The sequence below is a fragment of the Teleopsis dalmanni genome, chromosome 2 (genome assembly GCF_002237135.1).
Source record: "Teleopsis dalmanni isolate 2A chromosome 2, ASM223713v2, whole genome shotgun sequence".
Taxonomy (NCBI): domain Eukaryota; kingdom Metazoa; phylum Arthropoda; class Insecta; order Diptera; family Diopsidae; genus Teleopsis; species Teleopsis dalmanni.
In genome coordinates, this window is record NC_051847.1 from 223,003,019 (window position 1) to 223,013,541 (window position 10,523).

Genomic DNA, 10,523 nt, shown 5'->3' on the forward strand with positions numbered 1-10,523 from the left:
TTTCAATAAAATTAAAAAATAAATTTTTGTGTTTGTCCTTTATTTCTTTCTTTGTTATTCGAAAACCCTTCTATTAATTATTTTTAAAATTTTCTTATTTTTAATTGAAGCAACTAAGCAGAACATGCAAATTATTTTTTTTTTTGCTTTCTACAGATATTTCAAACTTAGTATCTTCTATAAAAAATTATTGTTTACTTTTTGGTTTTAATTAATTAGCACTAATTGTTCTTCTTTTTTGACAATATTAACAAACAATTCTGAGTACATCCAAACAAGAATTATACAATATTATTATATATATTATTATCTTTAGTAGATACTTTAGAGCTTCTTGCTTGTCACCACTGTTTTTTATTTTCATAAACAATTTTTTAGCAATAAAGTCATACGATATTTTATTATCTAGACACAATACATATGTATTTTCGGATTTCGCTTATGGCTGAGATATGAGATACATAAATAAATAAAAAAATATTAAGAAATATGTTCTGAGTATTTATACACATTCTGTTTCAGTTTGTTTATACTCATAACTCACTTTTTTCCCCTGAAAAACTTGAATTCCAACGTGGTGACCACAGCGTCAGATACGAAAGACAACTGAATTTAAAATGAAAATATTTTTATATTTAAAGCATTTTTCAGAGCAAAAAGTCACACTTTTCAGCAGATAAGATACTTTTTGTTGTTGCCATTGCTTGTTTAAATAATTATTGTTTTTCTAAATTCAAAAAAGTAAAATAAAATTAACACTCTCGCCGATTAATTTACACTTAAAAATTAATTCAACTGAAATAAAACTAATTAGCTTCACTGATTTTTTTTTGTTGTTCTAGAACTTTTATTTCAAGTGACGTAGCAACTTTTATAAATATGAGTAAGCCTCAATAAACTAAAAGTTAATTAAATGCAAATATACACACATATATAAATATAATAATATCCAAGTGTGTACTTCACCGGTAAGCCCGTTTATTTTAAATTTAGTACTACTATATACGAGTATTGTGCTTGTGCGTGACAACGATTATCGCTCCACTCATCTCCACTATTTTATACATTTGAGTACACGTAATAATTTCCACAGGTACGGTTCCACAGCTACTTAATGAAACTACTATGAAATTTATTTTATCCTTACACAAGTGGCAAGACCCTTTCTAGTCTCTTAATGGCTCTCAAAATATTTATTACGAAGTAAGGCAAGTACCGGGCGCAAAATGAACCACTTACACATACATAGGTGATCTTAAGCAACATAAAAAGACGAATCGATTTCGTTATTGTCATCTATCTGTTTATAATTATAGACATCTGGCTGATTATCTATTTGTTTAATAATTCGCCTAATTTATATTTCTATATATTTCTTCGCTTATTTGCTAACATATAAAGTAGTTCCTACTTTTTTCAGTCAATCAAATAATCTTTGCGTAGGGACCTTTTTTGATACTTTCAAATACAGCATTAAACTTCAGTATCTCCAAAACTAGATAATTTCTCGAGATTATGGTATATAGCGTAATGGAACAAGTTTCTCAGAATTAATGACTGCTTAAATCTATTATTAAATCTTAGCGACCCAGAAATCGTCATCTAATCAATGCTGAAAATAGATGTATGTCTTATCTTATCCAAAATAATAGTTTTAAAAATATATATGCTGAAGAAATTATAAATACTTGACATTTAACAGAACTATCGGTGGACTTTCCGCATTTAAAACTTCGACAAAGAAAGGTAAACGTTGTTTCTAGTCGTATTGATCTTGTCTTCATTAATTTCTATGATAAAATACATGATTTTGACTTAAAAGTAAACGAGCAAAACATTTGGACTTTCCTTCCCACTAATTGTTTTTTACAATGATGAAATGGTTCATGGTGTTATGGTATTAAATGTTATATATCAAGGCGATCTTGTATAGTAATTAAAAAGAATGTCAGGTTAAAATATAATGACTGTTTGTTTTTTTTAGTAAATCATATATGAATCTCAAAATGAACACAGGCTCCTCGGGAAGGTATGCAGATCGGAGTTCAGTTATTGCTTAGTCTGATGAAGTGATAAACAATAATCCAGTCAAGGCGTGGAAAGGGATTATAAAGGAAACTCGCAGTTAGTAGAGAGTAAAAAAGCTCAAGTGCACTGACTGAACTAGCCTCAACATAATAATATAAAGAAAGGGATTTTTTAGTAATAGATATTGAAAAGAATTTCGTTGATGATTTCATTAGAAGAGACTTCTTTCTTTTTCCATAAGTTTTTTCAAGTGAATGTTAATTATTAAAAATTAAATCTGTTTTAATTATTCAATTATAAAAACTATTGTTTCCGGATTTCCCGAAATAGTTCTAAATAGAGTAAATGGTTTAGTTCAAATTTTATTTTATTCAAAACAATTAGTCTTTTATTAAATTTATAAATTAATTCTATACATTTTCACTTCGCAATAAATTATTTTTTTCTCATTTCATCGAAAAGTTTTTTACCCTCCAAACACGCATCCCAATTATCATCAAAACCAGGAACGTTTGTCTTAGCATTCTCCCACCATTTATTAACATTAGGGAATTTTGTGAGATCAATACCGCCCATTATCATCATGGAAACTGTTGCAACTAAAGCAAAATCAGCTATGGTCACATTATCACCAGCGGCATAAGCATGTCCATCCAAAAATGTATCAAGAAATCCTAAGTTCACTTCCATTTGTTTGAACTTCTCGGGATCAGCTGGTTGCTTCAATCTATACTGTGGATAAAAGTAGTCACCAAAACTTTTAGCTAGTGTTCCCATATCAAAGTATAAACGTTGGTTAACTACAGCGCGCTTTTTGGGATCCTTTGGATACAATGAGTCATTCTTGCCATATTTCTCAACCAGGTAACCCATAATGGCACGAGACTCCCAGATCGCAAAACCATTATCAACCAATGTTGGAACGGTGTGTTGTGGATTTATTTTCACATACTCTGGTTTAAGTTGTTCACCTTCCAATAAATTCACGGTTTTTTTGTTAAGAGTGACGCCAATGGCTTTAGCTGTCATCTCAACGGCACGGCAAGGCGCTGAATAACGTAGATAATAGAAATCCATTTTGAACTGCAAACAAAAATAATATGTTAAAAATATTTAATAAAATGATTTTTTTATGTATTAAATATTTTTAGTTAATTTTTAGAGAAAAACAAAATTTTATTTTACTTTTAACGTCAATTCCACACAATATTCACTGGAAGAATTCAATTCCGCACTGAGCTGTGACTGAAAGTGCTTTCGTATTTAAAGCAAATGGACTCTCCGAAGAATTGTTGATAAAATAAGTAAAAAATACACACAAAATACACAAAAATCAATACAAATTTTTTTTTTACTATTTAATCACATTTGATATAAATTTAAAATATAAACACCCTTACATATTTATATGGAAAGGTTTTAATCTAAATCTTCGGTATCAGTGACGTGGTAAATTCTTATCGGAATGAAGTGATTAACTAATGTTTATTTATTAGATAATGTAAACCATAATTCCAATCATTTTCATACACGACAATATAGACAATATTACATCGTGATATGAAATTGGTTATGAGCCACAGAATGGAAATGCAGACAATACATATAGAAGAGTAGAACTAGGTAAAATCCATTAAACTCATTTTCAAATTCCAGATATAGCCACAACGAATACATATGAAATATGAATGTCCCAATACCAATCTATCGCGTTGAAGGTGCGGATCACTTACACTTTATGAAAAGAGATCATACTAGGAGTAACGTCTTCAATATCTGCAATTATATTGAGCAAACATTAAAAGAAGTGAAACTCTATAAAGATAGCAATTATCAGATATTTTCTATCTCTTCTAATCCGAAGCTATGACATCAGCTGTTCAAAAAGTCCGTAACCCGTTCACATTTCTTTGTATGGTTTCAAAGAATCGAGTCAGGTCTTGAAATTTAGAGTAAAAGAACTCAAAAAGTTCAAGAGAAAAATAAACTTAAAATAACTTTAAATTTTTCGAATTCAAAGACTCAAAGATCTATGGACTATCTAAGTAAAGCCGCAAGTATTATTTGAAACCACATGCTCATGTTATAGATCTTAGAATATACTGATTGTTCAGTAATGCGTTTATTAAGCTGGTTATAAATTTTAATACATTATAAATTATACAAGTTATATTGGTTTAATAGTATGTGTACATATATGAATATAGGTAGTCGTAATAATTAGATAATGCTTTGTAGATTTCTATATATTGAGTCATCATACATTCGGTGCATTTGAAATCAAAGTCTATTATATGACTCTTTATATTTAACAAAATATTTACTTACTAAGCATTATTGTGCTATTTTAACATTTTTTTTCTAAAAATGCGATTATCTAAGTTCAACTAAAAATATAATTTGATGATATCAACTCAGTTGATAGTGTTTGGTACTTTCTTTGCAACTATTCGAAATTTAAATCCATAAATAGTAAGGATTAACTGGTTCATTTAAAAACAAATAATTGTATTGTTTAATTATTATTTTTATTGATAAGTAGTTTCCTCTGCATATCTTTGTTTAGGACTATTGCTGCAGCAGAAGAACTAGAACTAGATAAATATCTGCAGTGCTATCTTAAGAGCAAACTCTAACGGATAAATGGTTGGTTATTCATTATTTAAAACAAACCGATTTAAAAAAGTAATATACCTCTGTAAAGAAACAATACAGAAATATGCTCTATTAACCGATTTTTTATTTTTCTCCATTTTTTTGACTTATCTAACTTAGATATAAAATTGATCAATTTTAGAGTATTTACATGCCAGAACCTTGTTCTTCTTCTTCTTTTTTATTATAGGATTAAATCCTGTTTCGATACAACAATTGAATTGGATATATTTATGTGAAATTATGACATATCAAATGATTATGTTTCTGTATGTCAGAGCCAGGTGTCCAGCATTCTCGTCATCTCTTCAGCGGTCAACCGGGTAATCTCGCGACTGCTGTTTCTCTACCATTGCAATCTTTTCCAGGTGAACCTTGTTATAATATTAATAAATTAATATGTTTTTAATTCTTTTCAAATATCACTTGATTTGATACACACTTTAAAAAAAAATGAAAAGAGAATTTCAACATCTCTTGCTGCACATGTTCTACAAAACAAAAAAAAGATATAGTTCCATGACATTTAATCAATTGCCGTTTTAGTGGTCGAAATCAAAATGAAGTTCCTAAGTCAATACTTCACAGACAGAATAAGGAACAACACGATTTAATATATCTCCTGAGGAACCATGGTTTTTAATATACCTCCAGTACAGTCTTATTAAAGTCAGATGTATTATAAAGTATCCAGAGTGGTTGAGACTCGGTAAGTATTTTTTTGTTTAAGATGGTGTGAAATAAATTTATTATTTTGTATTGAAAAACATCATTATTTGGTTAATTATTATTTTAAAAATTGCTGCTGAAGGTAATCTATAATTAAGATTTTGAATTTAATTTTTTTCAAGTAGTTTTGCATCATATAAAACTAAAGACTAAAGAACTAAAGAATAATTTTAAAACTTTTGTAAGTGTAAGAATAAAAACATTACATTCAAATTTAATTTTGTGCATTTATTTTGAGGATATACTATATAACTATAATATTCAATATTATAATATTTTTTAAATAATATTTTTGAGCTTATAAATAAATTTTAAACATATTTCCACATCTAAACAAACTAATTATTTTTCATTTGATCAAATAGCTTTTTAGCTTCCAAGCAAGCAGCCCAATTATCATCAAAACCAGGAACGGTTTCCTTGGCATTCTCCCACCATTTATTAACATTAGGGAATTTTGTAATATCAACTCCGACAAGTACAAGAGTAGAAACAGTAGCTACCAATGCAAGATCAGCAATAGTGATGCTATTACCAGCAGCATACGTTTGTCCATCCAAAAACGTATCGAAGAATCCTAAAGCTACTTCCATTTGTTTGAACTTCTCCGGATCAGCTGGTTGTTTAAGTCTATATTGCGGATAGAAATAGTCAGAGAAGCTTTTGTATAAGGTGCCCATATCAAAGTATAAGCGCTGATTGACTACTGCACGTGTTTGGGGATCTTTTGGATATAATGAATCGTCCTTGCCATATTTTTCAACCAGGTAACCCATAATGGCACGAGACTCCCAGATTGCAAATCCATTATCAACTAAAGTTGGAATTGTGTGTTGTGGATTTATCTTCAAATATTCTGGGGTAAGATGTTCACCTGCCATCAAGTTTAAAGGTTTTTTGTTAAGTGTCACTCCAACTGCTTTGGCTGTCATTTCAACAGAACGACAAGGAGCTGAAGCGGGCATATAATAAAGATCCATCTTGAACTGTAAATATTAATATAAAAATTTATTTAAAATATAATTCATAGAAAAGTATATTTTTAGAACGCAAATAAAAATGATATCATACGATTTATTCAATATACGCAAGTCATGTTTCTACTATAATATATAATTATTCTAAAACTAAAACTAAAAAGAAAAAAAAATTTTTTTTAAAAAACAATAAAAAGTTAATTTATCTTATTTGGCTATAATTATCTCTATTTTATTTAGTTGCTAGAATAATTATTCAACATAAATTTACTTTTTTAATTCGGAGATTCCACACCACTCGATGTTGACTGCAAAGAATTCAATGTAGTACTGAATTGGGTTCGTGAGTTTGTTCGGTATTTAAAGTACTTTCAGTCCATGGAGAGTATTTTTTTTTGATGTGGAAAACATTAATACAATAACAAAAATCGATAAGTATTTTTTTCGCAGCTAAATTATATTTGATATAATTTTAATTGAAATACTATTTGTACTGAGTTTTTATGAATGACATCTTGTAACGAACATGTTGGGGGGGACTCAACTACAAAAAACATATTCTTTAAACTGTAAGGAATCGATTGCTTATAGGAGTATACAATTTATATAATTCCAATTATGACATAGACATACTCTAAGTATTGTATTGTAATTAAATAAAATACGAGAGACCTGTAAGACGCTTACTTCCTAATCAATCAGCAAAACTTTAATGAATTAGTTTGAATTCATCTTATAAAGATCAAGAGACTTACTCAGCCCAAGATACGATATCTTTAATATGGTGGCTTTTATAACTGGTAACTGACTATTTGTTAAACATGCTCTCAGATTCAGAGCACCCTTCAATGAATATTGTTGTAAAGCTGTAAAGATGAGGAGGAAAAAGAAACAGTAAAACATATTTTTTGTAGCTGACCGGTACTAGCTAGAAGTGGAGAAATTTCTGACGCAAACATAACAAACTCTCTAATAGAGGTGTAAAAATATCCTGTACCTTATAAGAACTTTAAAATAGTTCCCAGTTAACCCAGATAAGGTATTAGTATTTCTCATTAAATTCTAATGACTGAGTTAGAAATGAGGAATGGCTTTCAATTTTGAAATAATTTGCTTATTAATGCTCACACCAAACCAATTACTTTTTTTTTGTTTTTTGAAACTAGGTAATATAACGTTTTTCTAGGGCAATTATTGGCACTACAACTAATGTACACCTCTTTTCTTCATTACAGTATTCTTCCAGTTCTTAAAATTTCTCGCAATCGTTTCCTAATCATTGAAACCACATAATCTGACCACTAGTAAGAATAGTAACATAGGTAAGTAAAGCAGTTAAAGTATTGTGTTAAGCAGCGGTATCGAAATGGACCCGAAGCAGGAATATAGATTTCTCTGCCTGTAGTGTCTAAGTAAGTTGGTCGATTGGCCGACTGGAACATTGACATAAATTAATCTAAGCTAACCGGTTTGTGAACGCTTCAGGTCGTTGATTCTTTGAAACACAGTTTTTAAGCCACTGATTTAACTGTTGTGCTACATGGCTAGCCCATCTAATTCTCTGTGACTTTATTCACACTTCCACGCAAGTATCTTGTAACAAAGTCAGAGCCTAAGCATTTTGTTTTAATGGATCTTGATTGCCTTGATTTTACTATTACATGGCCAGTAATTCTCGTGATGAATTTTCGGATCAAAAAACAGAACAACTAGTGCTATGTTAAATTGAATAAAGAAGATTTTTACTTATTAAAAAACCAAATATTTCTTACAACAAATATTTGCGTCACAAGAGGATGATTTTTTTTACAAATCATTATTCATGACAGTGCACAAATTCCGCCATGCACCCAATATACCAATATACTAATGTGTGATATATAGATAACATTTTTATTACAATAACTCGGTCGATAATTTGCCTTAGTCAAATACAAACTAATGACTCAATTAGACAGCGTGGTTTGGTATTTTAGGAGATAAAAGCAAACTGATAATTTGAACAAATTATTTATAAGTCGATAATGTTAATAGAACATTTTTGCTTGTATTGTAGTGGAGTGACATGAATTGGTTGGTTAAAAATAAAATAAACTTATTGATTTCTATGAAGTTATTTTCCATAAAATAGAAATATGAAGACTCAATTTTTGAAAACATCCCCTTAATAATGGTTCTTATTCCAATTAGTCGTAAGCTCATCTAAGTGTATCGTTCGCTCTCTTTTTGCGTACATATTGCACTATAACATTTTATAGTTCATACGAACACATATATAGTTGACCTTATGATTTTTATACTCTACTAATCAATATAAACTTTATTCAGAAATAAATTTTTTTAAACTCTTCAATTTGAGAGCTTGAAGTTTCGTATGCAATGAAATTCTCTATCTAAATATCGTAATCTGCTCGGACTGACATACTCCTATTAAATCTCCAATAAGCACTACAACTATATCCTTAGAAGTTGAAGAAGGCCGGGCTTGTGAGTGTCCACCTCAGATGGTACCTACCTAAACACAACGACATTTCGGGCAAAATCAGGGCAAAAGGCTTGCCAAGACAGGTACTCTGCTTTCTGACAATTATTCCTTCTGTATTGGTATGCCTCTTGTAACAGTTATGTTGACAATTAAACAAAAATATTTAAGTGTAGCTAAAACAACCTGGACAAATGAAAGGTTTTGTCAGTTCTAAAGATCCACTGGATCCCAACTTGACCGTAAATATACTAGTCAGCTACTTTAACTCAAACGGAATCTGCTCAATACTGTGATATTGGTGCTGACAGGTTTCTGCAAACTAAGAAGACCTACTTGGTCTACCCCAGTATGACTTTTGTTGTAGTTGTAGCTCTGAAGAGCGTATTTCATCCTCATTATCAAGGTCATAGAAATTATATGAATAACCGTGCTATGTTTTTGCGGTGCACAGCTTATATAGTACATCTTAAACTGTTAGCAAGTAATTCCAATTCAATATGTCTTCTTTAATGTTCTTGTATTAGAAACATGTAATATTATTATGTTTTTTATTATTTAATACTCCTTAATAATTCAGCATTCAGTAGTTTTGTTGTATAAAATCAAAAATAATTTAATTCATGTAATAAAATCCTTTTTATTACTTTAATAATTTAATATTATTTAACAAAATAACAACAAAAATGTTATTAAAAATTATAAAAATGCAAATTTCTTACATTTATTTACTTTTAATAACTATTAAACTTAAGGTAATCCATCAAAATACTTCTTAAATTCTTGACAACTAGCCCAGTTCTCATCCCAACCAGGAGCAACGCTCTTAGCATTATTGTACCACTTAGCAACATTGGCATATTTGCTAATATCAAAACGAGCTATATCGAATGTTGAAACAGTAGCCAATAAAGCAAGATCCGCCACAGTAAGACTGTCACCTACAACATACTGTTGACCCTCCAAAAATGTATTCAAAAAGCCAAATGCAGTCTCTATTTGCTTAAACTTTTCTGGGTCAGCCGGAGTTTTGGCCATTATTTGTGGATAATAATAATCAGCAAAGCTTTTGTACAAAGTACCCATATCGAAGTACAAACGTTGATTGATAACGGCACGCTTTTTAGGACATGTGGGGTATAAAGAATCACTTTTTCCATACTTCTCAACTAGGTAAACGCAAATTGCGCGTGACTCCCAAATGGAAAATCCATTATCAACTAACGTTGGGATGGTGTGTTGAGGATTTATTTTAATGAACTCAGGCTTAAGTTGGTCACCAGCTTGCAAGTCCAAAGTTTTCTTATTTAACTCAATTCCAAGAGCTTTAGCAGTCATTAGAACTGAACGGCATGGTGCTGAAGCGGGTACATAATAGAAATCCATTTTTGATTGATTTTTGAACTTAACTGTAATGAGGAAAAGTTTATAATTAGTAGTTTAATGTTATTTTAAAATAAAAAATTATTTTTTCCCCATTACTTTATATATGTATAATATTATGTTTATGTATATATTTCTGTTTTAATTACAGCTTTCAATTCAGTTACTCGTATTTATTTATGTAAATATATATAAAAGTCTAAACGAAGCAATAAAATAAATAATCAAAATTAATCGAAAATAAAGTGCTTGTAAAATGCACTTAAAAT

At 29.8% G+C, this 10,523-nt stretch overlaps 4 protein-coding genes across 4 annotated transcripts in view; all 4 read right to left on the minus strand.

The window, feature by feature from the left end:
- LOC119676823 (fatty acyl-CoA reductase wat-like) overlaps window positions 1-701 on the minus strand; it is a 4,693-nt gene extending 3,992 nt beyond the window's left edge. The window contains exons 1-2 of the mRNA XM_038088082.1: window positions 667-701; window positions 545-606 (exon numbers count right to left, since the gene is read on the minus strand). Coding sequence (XP_037944010.1) covers window positions 545-606; window positions 667-701 — 97 coding nt within the window. The remainder of the gene's footprint in view (window positions 1-544; window positions 607-666) is intronic.
- Window positions 702-2,443: 1,742 nt separating this feature from the next.
- On the minus strand, window positions 2,444-3,250 carry LOC119679051 (glutathione S-transferase 1-1-like). Its single transcript, XM_038091200.1, has 2 exons — window positions 3,214-3,250; window positions 2,444-3,111 (listed from the first exon to the last, which is right to left on the minus strand). The coding sequence occupies exon 2, from the start codon at window positions 3,103-3,105 to the stop codon at window positions 2,464-2,466; it is 642 nt and encodes a 213-aa protein (XP_037947128.1). The 5' UTR covers window positions 3,106-3,111; window positions 3,214-3,250; the 3' UTR covers window positions 2,444-2,463.
- Window positions 3,251-5,715: 2,465 nt separating this feature from the next.
- Window positions 5,716-6,732, minus strand: LOC119679050 (glutathione S-transferase 1-1-like). Its single transcript, XM_038091199.1, has 2 exons — window positions 6,661-6,732; window positions 5,716-6,398 (listed from the first exon to the last, which is right to left on the minus strand). The coding sequence occupies exon 2, from the start codon at window positions 6,390-6,392 to the stop codon at window positions 5,751-5,753; it is 642 nt and encodes a 213-aa protein (XP_037947127.1). The 5' UTR covers window positions 6,393-6,398; window positions 6,661-6,732; the 3' UTR covers window positions 5,716-5,750.
- Window positions 6,733-9,575: 2,843 nt separating this feature from the next.
- On the minus strand, window positions 9,576-10,300 carry LOC119679053 (glutathione S-transferase 1-1-like). The gene has a single exon (XM_038091202.1). It carries the CDS (start codon window positions 10,255-10,257, stop codon window positions 9,622-9,624), a length of 636 nt encoding a protein of 211 aa, XP_037947130.1. The 5' UTR covers window positions 10,258-10,300; the 3' UTR covers window positions 9,576-9,621.
- Between the last annotated feature and the right edge of the window lie 223 nt (window positions 10,301-10,523).